This window comes from Gallus gallus, chromosome 3, assembly GCF_016699485.2.
Source record: "Gallus gallus isolate bGalGal1 chromosome 3, bGalGal1.mat.broiler.GRCg7b, whole genome shotgun sequence".
Lineage (NCBI taxonomy): Eukaryota > Metazoa > Chordata > Aves > Galliformes > Phasianidae > Gallus > Gallus gallus.
The window spans coordinates 27,008,815-27,029,216 of NC_052534.1; the positions used below are offsets into that span (position 1 = coordinate 27,008,815).

Sequence of the window (20,402 nt, forward strand, 5' to 3'; positions counted from 1 at the left end):
TTTAAGCATCTCTTAAAAGGATTTGCCTGTGTTTAAAATTATGTGAAAATATACGTGGGGGGAACACGTGGTGCTGGAGAACTGACACCTTTCTTGTTCTAGCTGCTGGGTCTATTATCATCTGTGAGCGAATGAATCTTTACTTCTAGGTACAACAGCTATTTCCCTTCCCCTGGAAAAGGCAAATGTTTGTAGTTCTACCAAGAGAACAGTAAAAACACTGTCTTCTTACCGTCAAAGAATCCCCAAGGGCTGCTATAATATTCACATCAGCTGGCTTTAGGGAATGCACTGCAAAGGAAAGAGATGTAATTGAAACTGGATAGAGAACAGCCATGGTTTTTCATCACTGCATATGTAAAACATGTGATTGTGCAATCTGATGCTCAGCCACATTGCTTTTGCAGTACTCAGGTCATTAAACAGGAGCACTCTCCAGTTCATCTTGAATGGCTGTAGCAGCAGTATCTGCACAATATCCAGTTTTCTCAGTAGCTAAGATCATTACTGAAAAGTCAGAAGAGCAAGGAACAAATAACAATGCCTTGCAATCAATAACCACCACCAAGATGATAAAACAATGCAATACTGGATAAAGCAGAAATTCTATATTAAAAGCTTTAAGAAGGCATAGAAGGTCTAAGGAGAAGACATTATGAAAGGAATTGAAAAAGTGAATACTGCTATATCTGAAAACAAAGACTACCTGAAGTTGGAGAAGGGGAGGATGGAGACCTGTCCTCACATAGCAGCTGGCTTCCATAATTCTAAAAAGAAGAAAGATGAGTAACATTTGGCTAGGAAATGCAATCAGTAGTAACTGGGATCTCCCTAGTAGAGGCCAACTGGATAAGCCAGAGTATGTTTAACTTGTAAATAAACATACAGGCCTTGGTTGCCCAATTCAATAGACGTATTTAGTGTTGTTAGGATTAGCATCCTGTTCTGATAACTGTGCTGTCTGAGGATGTGTTCTTACAGCTTTTCTTGATGTGTTTTGCCTAACTCAAGCAAGTACTTTCCTGTTCTGCACCCTTTGGCCAAAGGCTGATTTCACCTGAGGTGCAAAGCATGATTCATGACTATACAGGAACAGATGCAGTATAGTCACAGTGAATTGCTGATGTTGACACTTACTGGAGTTTGGTTAGGGTACGTGTAATTACTGTTTTTGTACGTCCTCAGGAACGGCTCAGCCTGCAAAATGAGACAATCTGAATCAATGCGAAGCATCAGAAGAAACTTCCGCTCATCAAGATTCCATTCTTAGATCTCTGTAGATGATTAGCAGCTTGATGCAAACAAATCCCAGGGATAAAAAAAAAAAAAAAAAAAAAAAAAAGGCATTTCAAAAATCCAATAACAGGGGGACTGTTTTTAGACAGCTGAATTTACAGAATGCTCTCAGGACCCTGCTACATGTGATTAGCAACAGGGTTGCCATCAAAGGCACTGCCCAGGCTTGTGCCAGCCAGAGGCAGTTTCAGTGACTCTCAGCCAAGCTGGGCTGACTAGTATCAGTGTTGTTCCATTTCCCCTGGTGAAGCTTTCATTCAACACGGATAACAGGAAGGCAAAATACTCTGCCCTAGCGTTTTGGCTGACTAAGAAAGTTGGCCCTCAGACCTCCATTTTAAGGCGTTGACTGCTTAGTCTGCTACCAGTGGCAGTGGCACAAGCTACGCAGGGATGGGACACTGCTCACCCCTGGCAGCTGGTGAAAGCTCACCCAGAGTCCCAGCCATCCCCAGCACCAGTGCACAAACACAGATACCCTTGCAATTTACCTCACTTGGACATTTGAGGACAATTTCATTTTCCATTTGTTGGTCATCCGTCTTCTTCCCCACAGGTTCCACCTGTGGGAAAATGAGAGGTGGGAGAGGAAGGCACAGGCAAAAAACAAATAAGCATCACAGAGAAGAGTGTAACTGCACTACCAGTCACTAGAAATCACGTCTGCAGCAAAGCAAATGCCATGTGCTGCACCTGCTCTGCCCACACCGACTGCTGCTTTTCATACTGAGAAGGCCAACCCCCATATGTTACCAATGCAGTTGGATGATCAGTGCCAAGTGTGCAGAATCTCCCAAGAGAAGCCCAACACTTGTAACCTTAATGTGTCCTGGGATTTACTGTTTTGATATGACTGGCTCAATAGTTGAGGTGACTTTTTTTCGTATGAATGCTCTTTTCTTTTATAAACATAATTAACAGTTCAGAAGAGAGAGGAATAGCTATGTAGTTGCTCCCTGGGGTTCTTTTTGCTGCCAAGAGCAGGTTGAAGGAGTGACAAATACAACTTTAAAATCTTACCATGTTGTTCCACAGACCACGTGCAGCCTGCGAATGAGACTTCTGGCTGAAGTGAAAACAGTCTGGGGCAAAGTATGAATTGTCAGGAAATCCCTCCTGGAGAATGAGATAGGTACCATCACAGAGAGCAGTAAACGTGCAATAAGCCATGCACTATCCCTTTTGAAAAATACCAGCTAACTTCAGACTAAAGTAGCTTCAAAGGCCTCTGAGACAAGAAGTACCAAACTGGATCAGAGAACACTGGTAACTCAAGACTGAGAAGCCTTTTAAACATTTTTAATATGTGATTTCCAAAGTATTAAGGAACAGGTCACTGTGACTCTGGGTACAGAACACTTGTGCACAGACGTTGATCATATTCTTTATTTCCACTGAGACTCACACATAGACTTTCATGGAAAGTGGGTTTTTATACTAGAAGTCTTATACTAGAACTCTGAACTAGAGTATAAGTTCAACTGCAACAGGATTTAGTGAGGGCTTTGTTTGTATTTACCTGTGTTTTGGGCATGCTGATATGAGTCAGAAAAGGCTGCACGACCACCGTAAAATCTTCCCTAGTGTCATATCTTCCGCTCTCCACTAACTCACGGGTCCTCTCCTGAAAGAGTCCAAGAAAAAAACCATAGTCATTGTTCTTTCTTTTACATCCAGCTCACTGGCCTCATTACTGCACACCTCCATCCAAGGATTCCCTGTCCTTTGAGCAGAAACCCAGACGCGGCCACGATGATCAGCCTATACCAAGCAGCAGACACAGAGGTCATTTTGGGAGACTCAATCCAAGCTTCGTTACAGCAAGGCAGCCCGTGGGTCATTACCTGAGTGGCACAGGCAGGGGGCTTGCTCAACAATGAGATTTTCTCTAAAAAGATGTTCTAGAGCCACTGAAGCATTTTCTGTTTGGCTGCTATCCCTTGCCTGAAGTTCACTGAAGATTTATCATGAGACTTAATCTCACCTCCAACAAGGTAAATGCTCGAGAAACCACTGGCACTCTGACATAGTCTACTTTCTATGTTTCTTATGTTTCTTTAACAGATTTTTCCTCATCTGTTTTTTTTTTTAAACAAACCAGAACTGTAAAGATCTTGAGCCAGTTCCCATCTCCCTCACTAGCACTCCACACCCCTGCCTTCCCCCACCCCAACCCCCTTTTTAGTTAGATCACAACTACACGTCATTAAAATGAGTGCAAACTTCTTTCCAGCTCCAAATATTCCCTGATGTGTGGTCACTTGGGTAAGTCCCTTTCCACCGACCCTGCTATTATTAATAAAAATCTGTTTATTACCTGCAGCAAAAAAAATAAATAAATCAACCAAAACAAACAAACAAAAAAGCCCTATTTCTTGGGTGGAGAAGAACAGAAGGATTACATTAAATCTGTAAAAGTAAATGAGCAAATAGGTAAATGCATGAGCCTTACCTGATATCTTTTGTTGAAGTAGATCAACTGCTTATACTCACTGGAATTTTCATCATAGTCCAATACACAGGGGCACAATATCCTGCAGGATGAGAACACCACATTGGGACCAGCTGGTACTTCTCCCTTTTGCTAGCTGAAAAGCTTCAGGGTTAAAAATCTCTGAGGGAGAATTTTCTGACTGTTCAATCACAGCACATAGCCTCATCTCCAAGTATCTGCACAGCCCCAGCTCTTGAACAGAAACATGTTTATTAGGGATTTATGATCATAAGGAAAAGGCTCCATGCAAACAAAGAGCCAGCAGAGAGAAAGGAGGAGTAGCAGATAGAAGCCACCATGTCTTGACCAGAAGCCCTGTGGCACCTGTTGCCCCTCTGAAGGGACTGAGGTTCACCTCTAGCAGTAACAAGGCAGGAGGAGAGCTGCTTGAATTCAATTCCCACCCTCCCAGTAGGTAAGGATAGGGGCTTTAAACTCAAACTGTGTCACGTGGAGGCTGGTACAGCATTAACAGATGCCCAGAGGGATGTTGGAATTTTCATTCTTGGAGAGACTCAGAACTTGCCTGGAGGCATGTGATTTTTTTTCTTCTGGTGCTCCTCTTTCCTGGGTATATCTCAGTAAGATTTGACAAACCCAAATAAAAACAAATGACTCCTTTTAAATATCCTATAGTTTGGTCATAGCGAGTCAATCCTAAGAGAGCTCTTAGAATAATACTTCCTATATAGGGATGTAGCGGATATACGTGTGTCCCTACCTCCAAACTTGTCTGAATACAGAGCAACTAATAAAACAACATGACTCTTACTTCTACAGAACGTCTATGTGAAAAATGAAATTAACAAATAGCATTTTCAGAAGTATTTTAGTAACACAAGCAAGACAAAATTATTGAAGATGCAATCTTTTTTTAGGTTATTTACTGCTCTCGGGAAAGACAGGCAACCTTTCAAGGTCAAAAAGCCTTCTCCATGGAACATGGCATTTGTTATTCCACACGGGGTCTGCTGTAAACTTGTTTTGCAGTCAGACAGACACACGTTCAACTCAGTGTGCTCTTCAAATGATGGGAGGTTATATGTATTTTTGATATAATCTTACTGCCTTTGCTAACTGTCCTTGACCAACGATTAGATCTCAAGATCCTACGTGCAATATACTCTGTTACCTTTGTTAAAAAGAAATGGCAACTGGATATCAGAAGCACCAGCACACTAAATTTAAAAGCTGGCTTTCTTCTATCAACTGCCAACAGTCCCTAAATCATACCAAGAGAGCTGCATTTACACTTCTCCTGGAAAATCACCTTATTTCATGGGGCTGTCCAGGTCTCTGAACCAACCCTGTCAATAGCAGCAGGTTCCCTTGGGAAGGCAGTAATTTGGTGGGATGAATTCAAGACAGATGTTTCAGGGAAGCAGCTGGGTACAGGACACCCTGCAGTTCTTCTGTGGTCCTGGCCTCCAAGGATATCTTGCACTTGATGCTGCCTTATAGAATCATAGAATGGCCTGGGCTGAAAAGGACCTTAAAAATCACTGAATTTCAACCCCCCTGCTGTGGGCAGGGTTACCAACCACTAGACCAGGCTGCACAGCACAAGCTTCTTGACCTAAGCAGCAGGAGGAGCAGTGGCTGCCTACACTCACAGGACAAAGGTATTCTGAATTTCTGTCTAGAAAAACAGATATTTCTTGCTTTTCCAAAATCAGGCAAGCCCTGCCAGGGAGCAAGTCTAGGGGAACACGGCAGCCCCCACCTGAGTCACCATGAGCTTGCTAAAGCACAGACCTGAACGTGTTAGACTGGCACTGGCCTGGGAGGATTGCTCAGCCAAACAGCAACAGGTGGTGTGTCCTGAGAGACTAAAAGGAAAACTAATAACCTCTATAATCTAAAACTAATAATCTCTATAATGAGATTATAGAGATCAGAAACAATGGAAGAAAGAGGGAGAATTAAGATTGTAGAGAAGTTAATCTGCAAATAAAACTAGATTAATGTGATCAACTTAAAAACAAACAAAAAGACCCGTCATTCTTGGTGGTAGGTGGACGGTTGGACTAGATAATCTAAGAGGTCTTTTCTAACCTTTACGATTCGATGATTCTTTTTTTCTTTTCTGTTTTTGCCCACAGAATGCACAGCTGAATTTTCAGCTCTGGCTTGAACTCCCTTGCAGCATAAGTCATTAAAATGGCAGCTCTGCTAAAAGTGGTTACTGTTGGACTCCAGTGCAGGAACAGAGAAAGACAGAGGTACTTCTAAATGCAGGTGGAAATTCCTGTCTAGGTACATGCGCATACACAGATAAAATAGTAGAACATTTTCCCTTTAGGAAGTTTCCCAAGAAGACCTTGCAGCCTTCAGTGAACAACAGAGCGAGCTACAGAAATCATCTTCAAACCTCATAAGAAGCCTTGGACAGGAAACATTTTTCTCTGCATACAACTCCCGTAGGCTTGTTATGGAAAGGATTGTCACCAGATTCACAAATGCCCGTGGAACCTGCCAAGAGAACAAGCAAACTCAGCTGATTCCTGAAGCAGGGTGCCATCTCTGTCCTTACATAGCCACAGCAGGCCTCAGAGAGCAGCCTGCTGATTCAAACATCATACATTATTTATAACAGCAACGTGCAAAGTACTTTCTTAATAATTAATCCCCTCTCAGACAATACCAAATTACAGCTCCTGTGTGCACGAGCTATTTTTGTTTTGAATGTTAATGGACTGGTCACTTGAAAATGATGGCATCCAAAAAGTCCAAACAAGGTGTTCCAGCATGGCTCAAATACTGGCTGTTTCAGTAGTCTCACCATCAACCTCATCCCCACCAGCAGGATCAGAATTGATTTTAACAAGAAAGAGTGAGTTTGTTTGCAATATAATGAATGAGCAAAGCACTTGATAGTCATTGAATATTGTGTTTGCTCAGACTTGTCATAGTTTTTACATTATTCGCCTGTAGAAGAGCAGCTAGAACTCAGCACATCCTTATTCCTTCTGGAAAATATTTCTGCAGCCCTTTCTGCCTCTACAAGGATTTTCCTATGCGCAAGAAACTGAATTCTCAATCAGTAACCAGTGGCAGCTTTACAAACAGGACACAATCCCCATTCACACATACTAAAAAAGTTTGTTTTACCTCTTTGTGAAGCATGTCCAAAGCTACTTGAATATTATAGGTGTAGTTTTCAGGAGAATAGCGTATCTGTTGAAATAAGAGGACTGAGTTTTATTGTCAATCAGTTTACTCAAGCAGGCACAATAGTGACAATTTGGCATCTGTCAGAGCAGTGTTCACATTCTAATTCTTGGGTCACTGGTAACAGAGTCCCATGCAAACTTTCTCTGTCTCTGCTTTTCTTCTTTCCTATCACAGTTGTCTTATTTATTCACAATAAAAGAGGTAGTGGCGAGGCAGCAAATTCAGGAGACAGTATCAGTCATCACACAACATCCTCCACCCCACACTGGTCTAGGCCACTCTTAAATGCAGCAAACCAACATTAGGAGAGATCAACTTTTATAAAAGTAAGATAACTTCTACAGCATGGAACATTAGCAACATGCTTGCTATGTACTCCTTACCTCCTACAAGTATTAAGTGGCACATCTGAGTTCTGCGCGGAAAAAAATGTACCAGAGAAACTTAATAAGTCTCAAACCCACTTTATATTTGCCACTTAGCAGCAAAATATCTTTGTTCAGTTTGAGTGGTTTGAATCATCTCATTCAATTGTCTCAATCTGACTTCTATTTCTTCACATGTGGCCCTATTCCATAATAAAATAAAGTTCCCTATGAGAAACATTTCTTTCTCATTTTCAGCTTTAATTCTCCTTGATTTAATGTCATGCAGAAGTTCCTTCTGAGCTCCACCTGCCCACTCTACAAAACTAGACAGCTCCAGCTCCCTTTTTTGTCTCCTAAATCAAAGCTCACCAAGAACACTACAGTTGGCACTATCTGTCATTTTGGGACATAAAGGAGGTATCGTTCTGATCTCTGGATGCCAATCTGATATCTCCCAGTCACCCACACTTATGTGCAAACACCATGTTGTCTGACATCAGGAGCAGAAGGTAGCAATGCTTAAATTAGACCTGATTTTATTGTGCTTCGTTGTTGTTTGGCTGATCTGAAATTAATCATGCAAAAGTACATGCTCTGCTGTTTGTAAGTAGATGAGAAAATAACATCTCTTCACTATGCGAGAAGTCTTAAGGTTACATATAGTATGTATATGCTTATATTATATTTTATACTATGTTGTACTATATATAATCACGTCATCATGAGCTGGGGGTAGAACTATTGCCATAGCACTGAAGCTGGCAAGAGAGACACTTTAAGCATGACTGTGCACAAGGTGAAGGAAAAGGGCAAAACTTTGGCAGTATCTTTTATCTACAGGTAACTAGATAGCAGGAAGGCAATCTTAGTTAACAACGGAACAAAGCAGCCACAGTTATGTAATTTACAGACATTCTAAAGATATCCCTTCGTTTATCATGTCATTAAGGTGAACAGTCTCAACGCTGCTGCACAAGGTAGCCAAGTTCACTCTGCGGGCAGCGGGTGACTTACAGGATCTTCGCAGAATTTACATAGGTCGTTTCCTCCTATGAAAAGCGTTATAAGCTTCCAGTCAGACTGCATATTTATTCTCTGTGCACAGAAAGAGACGGAATGGAAGTTATGAGGAAAGAAAGTAAAATAAAATGAAGACCAGGCAACAGACTAAACACAAATATAATATTTTTCAGGCAACCTGGTGTTACCTCTAAGCGTCTCCATGACAAAAGAACTTGTAGTCACAACTGTGAGGATGTACAAACAACTGTGATCTAAATAAGGTTTACAGTATCAATAGTATCATGCAAAATTATTGGTTTCTGAAAACTATTGCTCAAAAATCCATCTGCATGCTTTTTTTTTTTTTGCCTTTTTTTTTTTTTTCCCTCTTGTGTCAGTCTTGTGTATACACTGACTGACTCCTCCAGCAGCTTTGGGAATACGTCTTCATTGCAGAAATGATGGTATGTGTTTTACTGTGTCATAAATAATGCAGCTATCCTGCTGGAAAACCCAGGAGGGCAACATATTTCAGTACTGCAGTGAGACAAACTGCAAAGAATAGAGGGGCATTATCAACTATTTAACAATAGTGCTTAAAAAAAATTACAGTAATTTTTCTCTGAAAGGCTCTTGCAAAGCAATAGCTAATGCAAGGTAATTATGCTACAGTAAACATAAACCTTCTTAGCTTTGAGAAAAGCTTCAGATATGATTAGTAACATGTAGCTGACACTGTACTCAGTGCCTTAACACTTCAATTTCAGTGCAGAACACCACTAGGAAAAAGCAGGAATAGTACATCAGCCTCAAGCGGTTTAAAAGTGTCTGTCTTTAAAGGCTGAAGGTAACACAAACCAGTTGCTAAACACACTGTTCAGTAGCTTGGTCTCAAAATGTACTTATCCAAATGAAAAGTCCGAGGAGAAAATTTTCCTCCTGCACTAAACAGGTGTTCTATGAGGAGAAAAAAAGAACTCTTAAATCAAAGATATATTACCGCTAATAAGAACATTCTTTCTAGTTAATTCATTATGTAAAATATATTTGCATTCATTTGTTGTGTGATGTTCCCAAGCTCATAAATACAGCAGAGTATTCCTTGAAAGCCTTGGCAAATACTGGTGTGAATAAAAACTATCCAGCTGCTTCTTTGTAAGCTGATATCCCTTCTAATCTCATTTCAGACAAAGCCAGAGTAAAATCTTGTAAAAGTAAAATCTCATACACAAAGTGCACAAAAAAAAAAAAGGAAGGTATGCAATTTTTGCCAATATGTATTCACCTGATTATTCATAGTAGATATGTACACAGTTATCTTGAAGGCTTCTTGGCTGCTCTCCAAATACGCAATTGGAGTACCAAAATAATATCGTGTAACCAAGGTCACTGATTGCATAGCACATATGTCAAATTGCAAATGGCAAACATTCAAAGCAGTAGTTAGGTGAAAAATACGTAAATAATCCTCAGCCTAATACATATTTTATGGATCATTAATCAAATAATTCCTAACAACAAGTGTGGAAGGCAGAAGTCAGCTGATGACTAACTCAGAGAAGGGATTAAATTGTTTTTAATGAAAACAAGTCCTTCCCATATTCACTCTGTATGACTTGCCATTTAAAGAATTTGTCCTCAAGAGCCAGCATCTTCACAGCTGGCAAAAACATATGCTTACAAAACAATTAAGAGCATTAAAGTAAAATCCTAGCAGAGAAACCTTACAGAGCAAAGTAGGTTGAAAGGGGAAGCAACTGTACTGAGTTTACCAGCCAGTGAAGGTAAAAACTGATAGAAAGGTTACAATTGTTTGGGTTTGAAAACAAAAACATGCCCTAGTTTCAACTGGGATAGAGTTAATTTTATTCCTAGTAGTTGGTATGGTGCTTTAGATTTAGGATGAGAATAATGTTGTTAACAGAGGGATGTTTTAGTTGTTGCTTAGCAGTGCCTGCACAGAGCCAGGGCCTTTCAGGCTCCTCGTGCTGCTCTGCCAGTAAGGCACTGTGGGTGCACAAAGAGATGGGGGGGAGCATACAGCCAGGACAGCTGACCTAAAATGGTGGAAGGGACGTCCCGTACCAGATGTCCCTTACTACACAGCATCATGTTCAGTAGTAAAACTGGAGGAGAGGGTGGCCAGAATTGCTGCCTCTGCTCGTACACTGGCCACGGGTCAGCTGGCAGTGAGAATTACACTGTGCACTCTCTTTGTTTATTCTTCTTGTTGCTTTTTCCTTTCTCCTCCCCTCACCTTTGTATGTTTTTTCATGTCTTACTAAATTTTCCTTTTCTCAGCTCATGAGTTCTTTCACTTTTCAGTTCTTTCCCTGATCCCACTCAGCTGGGTGGAGTGAGCGCACAGCCATGTGCTGTCTGGTTGCCTGCTGGGTTAAACCACGACCGACCTATCACACACTGGTACAAATTCAGCTAAGACAAAGTTATGGATGATTCTGCACTGAACGTTACACTGTGCACTGCTGTACCCATAGATTTATGTTTAGCATCTGCTGCAGCGTGTTACGCTGTTACTAAAAATAATGCCAAATTTCTTCATCTTTTTAAAGATATTCATGATATGTTAAACTCACACTGTCATTCATCATTCGGTCCACCAGTCTTCTGACTTGTGCAGGAACATCCCTAAAAAATAAATAAAAATAGAAAAGAAGTCCTGTATAGACAGCAAGGCAAAGAAGAAAGCTGATGAATGGGCATCTGTAACTAAAAAAATACTGAGACTCCAGTTTTTGCTGTATGCGGGATGAGAGGTGTGATTACCCAGAAAATGCTGTATTTTGAGACAGTGATGAAAAAAAGTGAGGAAACAGCATACAACAAGCACTTGAACGCTTTGCAAATGCTGCGTAGTTACACTTCTATAAACGATACATGTAGAAAACACACTGCGCTATCACAAACCAAATGCACTTTACTCCTTCCCAACATCAGACAGATGCTATTAATATACATCTCACTGAAGTATCCATGCACGCATCTGTGTTATCACATGGCCTCAAGCCACTGATGCATATTTTATAAGAAGTTCTCCCAAGAATAAAAGGATGTTGTATGAATTTCACAGAAGATTGAGCGTAGTGGTCTCTAGCTAATTCCCAACTCTACCACAGACTGACCATAAGCAATCCATTCTTTTTTTATCTTGGTTTCTCTATATGAAATCTTGGTCCTACTGACAAGAGGGCTGGAATATAATTCCAGTGCAGTGGAGACATTCACAATAGAGATATGAAGCTTCCTGATTAGTGCCTGTGAAGTGCTTTGGGCTGATTGGTTGATAATGCTAGAGAAAGCTTTTATTTGACAGGCAGGACATATTGTAAAGCCCCCACCATATTTGTCAGCTTTCATGCTAAAGATGGACTAAAGAAATACATTAGGGTTTGCCTACCAGCCTTAACTGCCACACTCTAGGATTCATGCCAAGTTTTAGAAGAAAAAAAATCAACTTTCTGTTCAAAATAAAAGTTTTCATCTTACTCTGCCTGAGCCCCTGCAACTGCTTGGTTGAGTGCAGCATTTTCTGTAGTTTGTGTTCCAGTGCCAGTGGAATATCCTATCAGGGATGGGTTGAACTCACGAAGAATGTCTGCAGAAAAAGAGAACGCCATGAAACATTGCTTACTTCAGCAATAACAAGCAGAGTCATAAAGATGAGATCTTATTACAAGAATATTTAAAAGCTTTAAGAGATATCTGTCAAAAATTAACCTCTAAGAAATGTGCAAGGCTGAAAATATATTTTTGCTTGGTAATTCAGGCTGTGTAACCCTATGCTCAGGCAAGAGACTCATTCAGTCTCGCTAAATGGAGATGGGTAGGAATCAAATCCTTCGGCCTCATCTTCCCAGATACTTTAAACCCAAAGACCTGGATGTCCCTCCAGATCTTGGATTGCAGAGCAACTTTACAAACACCACAGAACTAAAATGCTCTGATCTCTAATGCATATAAAATCCAATCTTGTAAAATGATTCCACACCTGCCTGAAACAACTTTCCCATACAGTCAAGCCAGTTACTTTAGGTTATGATCTAGCGTCTTTGTTTCACCTAACCCCAACGCATTTGGGACAGAATTATAACCAACAGAACACAGAAACAACTAATCCCCTAGAACGACAGATACATGGTTAAGTCATGCACAAGTTACATTCCATCTGTTAAGCAAATTCTACTCAGCACTGGACATTGAATACAAAGTGATTGGTTCTGTCATGATACAAACAGGAAGTCCTCCTGCAAAAAAATTTATTTGATTTATAAGAAAGGATGTTTTATCAAACAGCTCCAGATATTTATCAGGTTTATGGAAAAATGCACTTACTTGCTAGTGTTGTGACCGTGCTTATGTTTTCATTTCCTCCAACACTTAAAAAAAAAAATACAAGAAATGTTCCAAAATACAGTGGATTTCTTAAGGCAGTGGAGTAAGTAAGGGAGCTCCCCTCATGCACTTCTTGCACACAAACACAGATGAACACAGTACATTCTCTACCAACTGCTGGTATTAATTCAAAGTATACCCTCTATGTGCATACCGAAAGGATCACAAAATCAGAGAGACCACCATAACCATAATTATAGTAGCAGCCCTGTACACTAACTGCCCTTTCAGTCTCTCACATCTTGTGAGAGATGTTAAAACACTGCTGACAGAAATAAAAATGTTAAAAAGCTGCCATTTTACTATTGTTATCTCTGTTAAAATATTTATTACTTCAATTTGTAGTTAATAACTCTTTTTTACCCATAGCAGGTTCCAAAAGTAGATATTTCAGAGTGATGAGTAGACTCAACATCTTTTCTATTCCCCAGCCCTTCACCCCAGTCTCATTCAACTGGAAGACTGCTACCAGACTGGTAACATTCATCATCTGTGTGCTACAGAATGCTAGCATACTTTTTTTTTTCCCCAGAAAAATCAGTAGAATATCATTAAAGATCAAAATATTAAAATAGGGACTTACAACTCTCTAGCATCCCTTTATAATTTGGTATAGAATATTTTGAAGTGTTCTAGTACTTGTTTAAATCTCTATAAATCTGCAGCTTCTCAGGTGGGTAATAATTTGATGAGCAGAAAATCAGCCTGGCAGGTTTGGTGTAAAGTCAAACACTTGCAAAGTACTAAGTGAAAACAGTGGCCTCTCTTTAGAATTACTTTTTGACCTGCCTATTAAAATGCTGCATATCTACAAGTCTGTACTAATAACTGACATGTGTTTTGCATAACATAAATAGTACCGGGGAAGGGCTGAGGAAATATTGACTGCAGATGGAATAGCAGCAACAAAAAGGATCTCATTCTGACTTTTTGTAGACTATTAGTTCTAAATGAGAAAAATGAATGACATAGGCTGCAGTGGGCAAGAACAGACGAGCTATTGAAATAGCAGGGACAGAAATGCAGAATGCCTAAGTGGTGCATTTGAACTGGGATCTGAGATTTGCAACAGCTGCAACTGTGAGAGAAGAAAGGGGCCATCTTGATGACTCCATTTCATTTGCACATACAGCCTTAGACCAGCTACACTACATCATACTTCAGGTACTCACTGGTGTGAATATGTTATTTATCATAAGTAAAACCACAAACACTTTTATACAAAACACAGTCAAAATCACTCTCCACAAAATCTCCACTCGTTACCTAAAATCAAGTGTATATATGTAACACCAAGAAAATTGATTCCCTCCCATTGGTGGGAATTCTTCGTACTCACCTCCAAGAAATACCTCGGTACTGAGTCAGGACATCCAGAACATCATGGGGATTGGATGCTGCCCCATTACCTGCCTGAAAGCAGAGGAGAAATGGAGATCACCTTCAGAAAATAAGAACTGCTACAATAACTAGCTCTCTGACTTATCCTAGTGAAAATAATTTAGGAGAATGTTAACAAGGCAAGCTGTATCGTCTGCCCAAAATATAACAGATATTTTTTCTCAAGAGGATCAAGGGCTGAGGGTATTTCAACTCTGCTCCAGTAAATTACCCACTTCTATCAACTTCTTGATTAGATCAAGTGAGGGTAAGGTGGCTGAGTGTGTTCAAAATGTTCATATAATTCCAAATTTGCATAAGGAATAAATAAAATAGCAGTGGCCTTGAATGAATAATTCATTACTATGTTCATTGCATTAAAACACGGTACAGTGATTTTCCATCTTCCCTCTCCCGTTTTCCCCAAGAAAAGGGGTTGCAAAGATTAAATACAGTAGTTACTACAGAAATAAGAAACACAAATTATGATACAAGCAGTGAAATAGTCATTGTTGATTGGAGAATCACAGCCAGTCTATGTGTAACCCTTTTATGTACCTCCAGGAGCATTGCTAAAAGATTCTTTACATGAGTTACTAGATACACCTGATAACCTATTGTAATTTTCCTCAAATAAGTAGTCAGTTTAAATGAACAAGGCTTTCTAGATTTTAGTGTTATTTTATGTTTCCACATTAGCTGCAGAATCTTCTGTTTACTCTGCTTACTAATAGCTTTGAAGGACAACACCTTGATTGCTGAATAGAATCAATAAGGAAAAGCAAGTTGCAAGTCCACTATAGCAGGGTATTTGTGCTGCTATGCAACCCAATCTTGCAGTTACTCCTTGTTCAGCACTCTTGTGGACTTTAAATGGGAACCGTGCACACATTCGACTCATTATCTGATTACCAGTCAGTAAAGGTGGAGTATTGAAACAAATATGTGAAAACTGCATTTGACTCAATAAGGCATATCAGTATGCACTCTCTCTCATGTTAAAATTCAGAAATGGTCTTTCATTACTTGCTTTAATGGCAGTTAACCAGTAATTTTTACTTACTGTGATTGAATCTCCCAGGGCAGCAATCACTCGAATATCTGCTGGTCTCAACTTATGAACTAATAAAAATAAAAGCAGCAGGAGGGAGAAAATTAAAAAAAAAAACCTTAAAATTGTGATAGTTATCAAAACTTTTGTTTAGTATCAACATAAAGTATAACAAAGACATAATTGTAATAATCATGATGACAACAGCTCAGAATGACAGATACCAAGTCATCAAAAAAAAAAAAAAAATGTATGGTACCTTAATTTGACGTTAGCTGCATTGACAAGGAAAGCAGTAAGATAGCAGTTTTACATCTGTACTCTCCAATCTGTTCTAACTGGTGGAAACTGTTGAAAGGCAGGCACAGCTCCAGTGCCAGCACAAGGTAAAAATACAAGGCTTGTTGTAGCTTCCGAGAGAAGATGAAACCCATCGGGACAGGGCTCCACATGGCTCTTTGCAGTGACAACCTACTGGCTTTTCCATTGCCACTTCTTTCCTTGTATCTGGAAGGTGCATTTGAGTAAGTTTTCACTATCCCTCAGTGAAAACTTGTATCTTGCTGTACAACTATTTATGTTGTTTCAAAGGATTTTTAAATCAAAGTCAATAGAATATAACTGCTTCACAGAAAAGTGCACATTTTCTAACTAAATCCAGTTTTTGTTCCTCTTCAACTATCAAATGAAGTGGATCTACAAAAAAAAAAAAAATTGCATAATACTGTACCTGAATCTGGAACTGTATCAGAAGGACCCTGGTTGAAACAAGGAACATTTGTTCCATAACTTCTCTCCTGGAAAAGTAGATAATGCAACTCTTATCATCAGATTCATCATACTTGTCATTAACCATTCATATCTCAGAACATTATGTCAACAGACTTCCCCACATACTTTGTGCACATCTATCACCTCAGCCTTTCCCTAGGCCGTGCTAAAACCAACCCTCTGAAGGCAGACAGAAATTCAGACCACTCAAATTGCATGTCTACATTAGCACAACACTACTCTTGCCTACTTGTAGGGCCACTTATTTCAGACTCTACGCCATGCTAAATTCAGCTAAGTGATTTTTAACGCTTCTGTATTCTCAACTAAGTGAGCTCACACCCTTTTGTGCTTGAACACCCCTGGAATATCCTAGCACTGAACTGTACCTTTGCCAGCAGGCCACAAGCCTGTCCTCTCAATGTGCAGCCCTTCAACCTGATGGTTAGGCTGTAGGTGTAAAGTGAATGCTACAGCCAGGCACTAGCAGGGCTGTGGTACCCATCCAGAAGGGTGACAATATTTCTACCCTCCTAGTACCTTTGGGTTGCAGCCCACTGACAGAAACACCCCCAAGGTTTACCATAGTAAAGGCTGACTGTATACTGGAATGGACCATGGCACATAACTCAAGGACATGAAATTGCTCCAGGTCACTCTAGAGCACTCCTCAAGGAAACTAACTTTTCTAAGGGTATTTTTTGTCTTGCCCCATTATTCCCTTTTCCTGTTTTCTTTAAACACAACACAGTTATGATGTAGGAGATAAGAAGGAATACTATTTCTAAAATCAGATTGGCAAGTACTGTTTGTCCCATACAGAGGTCTACACACCATTAGTAACTAGCAAAACAGTTGGAGTTGCATTAAAATGAAAGGAGAAACGTGCATTACTATTCCAAAAACATGTAGTCCATTTTGAATGCAGATATAGCCTAGACACTGTATTTTGGGGCACAAAGATGAGCTTTGTGCTTTCCCTCTGTAGCTGTCTGGGAGCATCACATTCTGCTCAGAATCAGAGAGCCATGACTAAAAAAGCATGGCTACTTATCTCTATGCAGCTAATATTCAACTTACGGAACAACAAAAAAATGAAAGAATTATTGTCTATCAGTTTTGCCATGGAGTACACCAGATGAAATCAGACCCACACAGTGGTGTCACGCTGATTTGATCTAGTTTCCTCTACAGTAAAACTAAAGGGCCCTGTTTTCACTATTTCCTTATTCCAGAGAACTTAACACTTAACTGGATGTTTATAAAACACTCTTAACAGTGAACACAAGGCTTACTTTCGGCTGGTTGAAGACATCTACCATGAGTTACACTCTACAAAATCCATCAAGAAAACAAGCTATTAAGTATCTGACTGTTTAGTCAAGCATGGAAATAATGTTTGAGCTTTTTATTCAGTAACATTGCTTAATTAGGCTCCAATACAATTCCACCCACCTGTCCCACTCCCTGGAATACACTTAGTCCATATGATGTAAACAGTTCTATGTTACCTGCAGTGTTTCTTTAGTGTTTGATATCTCTTGGAAAAGTGAGTAGTTACTATTTCGGTAAGTGAACAAATATGGATTTTCCTGCAGAAGTAGGAGAAGTTTGTTTAAAAAACAACAACAACAAAAACCCACAATAGTGGAAATACAAACAGCTGATATTACATTATTCTGGACAGGATTTCCATAAGAAGAAAATATAGACAACATTAATCTTTGAATGAACACTGAACGGGTGAAGTAAACCAGGTTAGACTTGAAAATTGAGACTTTGAATGCCCTAGGCACAACGCTACCTCTTGCCTCAAACCTAACATCAAACAAAACAGATAATTCAATTTCTTTGATGCTTTGATTGCTGTTTAGTGAAGCGTTGTGATGCCAGTAGTGTTTTATCACTATTAAATTATTGAAGTCAACACTTTAATGCAAAAACATTCAAGAATATGTTCTTTGAACCTCAGAGATATTCAGACCCTGAAGATACTACTGAGTTACTGAGAATTTCACAGATGAAAATAGTTAAATCTGATAAAGACAGAATCAAATAACAGAAAAGTCAAATTATATAAAATGCATAGATTCAATTTTATTGCTGAAAGATACTAATAATGCTTTATTCATTATTCACAATTTAACAATTCAGATTAGATGGCTTTTAAATAAAAAAATGACAGTAAGATGACTTAACTAAACTTTATCAGAAGTTCTTGTTTTCTGAGTTTCATCTATTTACAATAAAAACTGTGTCAATTAGCTTTAGGAATGCTGCACTTTCTGTAGTGCAGTATCTTAGGAAAGCGTACATTTCTAAGAACTCTGAAAACTTGGAAACTCAACAAAGAGTTGGTAAAATCTCCCAGTAATAAGGAAATGCTTTTACCTGAGATGGACACTGGACCTGATGCAATTCTGTGAAATCGTATGGCTTCTTCTGCCCAACTGGTTCCAACTAGAAAGGGACACAACACAGGACTTATACATGCGCTGTGCGGGGGCAGGATGGGAGAGCAGCAGTAACTCAGAGACTCTAGTGCCTGGAGTTATCCATCAGGTTAATACATATTAAAAACTTGTTTTGCTTGTGAGTGATTTTAATTTACATACTACATGCATACCTACAAAATCTGGGAGAGGCCCTTTTTTCAGCTCCTATGATCAGACTGTCATTTTGTCATCATTAGAAGAACCATCCACATATTAACTCTGTCTTTGGAAATGCTGGCTGCAAGGCATGGAGCTCACACCACAGCATTTGGCTATTTGTAACTGAGACACTATTTATCAGCTCAACCACAGCAACTATGGACATGCTTTAGAGAAGCAGAGCTTCAATCATATTTATGATTCATTCCCTCCTCTTATATAGCTTATACTTGGCTGCAATTAAGAAGTCACTTTTACTTCCCAGTTGGGCCAGGTATGAGAAAGCAAAAGAGTTGTTACCACAATAAAAATTATGTTACTGAACCTCTTGAGAAAACTCAGCTCTGAGTCAGATTATACAGAGGGCTTGTTGAAGACCACACTGCTTTACCTCAGAAGGAGAAAATAAAAAATCCCTAATATAAATGGAAAACTAAAAGTTGTCTATTGGGCGATACATCTGTGTTGCATCAACCTCTTCCTTCCATCTTGTGAACATTATGCTTTAGTGCTCCTTATGCTGCAAACTCATTTTGCAATAGTCAGAAACAGGGAATATATATAAAAAAAATCATGCATCAATTCTGTGGTGGCTGTAGCTCACTCAGCTAAATATCTGCTAATGTATTCCATTTCCATAACTATTTATCTACATTTTGATACATGCTACACAGCATCAAAAGGTGCACTCCACCTCTGCATAGAGGCTTGATAATACTTATATACGCAGGCCTTTATTTGCCTTCCAACAAGACAGATAGGTAAGGAATTATTGTGTAACCCAAAACTCAGTACTGACAGCATGAAGAAGTAAATACCATGAAGAATCACTTCATCTATTCATACACCTTGCTGGGAGCTAATTAAATGGCAGGCACACCCAAAGGGGTGGTCACTGTTTTAAAATCCTCAGTGAACCTCTGCTCAGTTTGCATCAACAGTGGCAGCTGCCAGGATCTTAAGAAACAGGACTGAAGGTGTTGAGAAATAAGGCAGTAACAGGCTTGACGTCACTGATATATGCCGGGCAGGAATTCTGTTATATTTTGATTGTTCTCTCAATGAAGATAACGTGGAGGGAAAAAAACCCAAAAAACAGAAACAGGAAAGAGAATAGGCTCACAGTTAGACATTCTTTCAAAGAAGGACTTGAGGAAACTAAGCCTGTGCTTTTCTTTTGAAAGAGGAATAAAAGGAATGTCCATGAAATGCACAAAATAAAGCTCAGAGAGAAGATATGCTGGGAGCTGGTAATTTTCCATTCCACAGGACAGAAAAAAAACAAACAAGAAACAGCTGTTTAACAACATTCCTAAAAGGATATATTCTTCCAGCATGGAATCATGCTACAGAACACAGGACAGAAGTACAAAAGTGGTATTTTTCAGCTAGAAATGAATTAGAAATAAGTATTAGACGTTTGCATGTTGTTGGGTAATGAGAATGGATTCCTCCAGGAGATTCATTCCAGACTGCTCAGAAACATTTCTCGCAGGAAAAATGGGCAGCTTCCATGCAGGTGATCTTGGAAGCTGTGCACTGAATCTGCACTGTGGTCAGCCAGAACCTACCCTCAATCCTAGCATGTAGACAGGCTAGTGGGCTGGTCTGCTTCAGGACTGCAGAGGTTTTTAAGTCAGTGTAAAGCACTGAGAGCAGGAGAGAAGCAGGTACAGCCTCATGTGGGTGCTGTTCTCATTTAAGTTCTTGCCTGGTTTTGGTTTGTTTCTCTCTGAGTTGCAGGATGTTTTTTTGGGAGCCTTCTCTGTTACACACCAAGCACAAGAGCCTCTTATCTA

General features: G+C 39.6%; 1 protein-coding gene across 2 annotated transcripts in view; it reads right to left on the reverse strand.

Annotated features, from left to right (window-relative positions):
• The window catches only part of PLB1 (phospholipase B1), an 80,711-nt gene that overhangs the window by 38,508 nt on the left and 21,801 nt on the right, over positions 1-20,402 (reverse strand). For both annotated transcript variants that reach the window (XM_040698194.2, XM_040698193.2), the window contains exons 15-32: positions 18,341-18,409; positions 17,461-17,541; positions 15,909-15,975; positions 15,191-15,249; positions 14,087-14,160; positions 12,688-12,731; positions 11,842-11,950; positions 10,932-10,983; positions 8,347-8,427; positions 6,902-6,967; positions 6,162-6,262; positions 3,749-3,830; positions 2,816-2,920; positions 2,317-2,412; positions 1,788-1,859; positions 1,138-1,197; positions 707-767; positions 233-291 (exon numbers count right to left, since the gene is read on the reverse strand). In XM_040698194.2, coding sequence (XP_040554128.1) covers positions 233-291; positions 707-767; positions 1,138-1,197; positions 1,788-1,859; positions 2,317-2,412; positions 2,816-2,920; positions 3,749-3,830; positions 6,162-6,262; positions 6,902-6,967; positions 8,347-8,427; positions 10,932-10,983; positions 11,842-11,950; positions 12,688-12,731; positions 14,087-14,160; positions 15,191-15,249; positions 15,909-15,975; positions 17,461-17,541; positions 18,341-18,409 — 1,338 coding nt within the window. The remainder of the gene's footprint in view (positions 1-232; positions 292-706; positions 768-1,137; positions 1,198-1,787; positions 1,860-2,316; positions 2,413-2,815; positions 2,921-3,748; positions 3,831-6,161; positions 6,263-6,901; positions 6,968-8,346; positions 8,428-10,931; positions 10,984-11,841; positions 11,951-12,687; positions 12,732-14,086; positions 14,161-15,190; positions 15,250-15,908; positions 15,976-17,460; positions 17,542-18,340; positions 18,410-20,402) is intronic.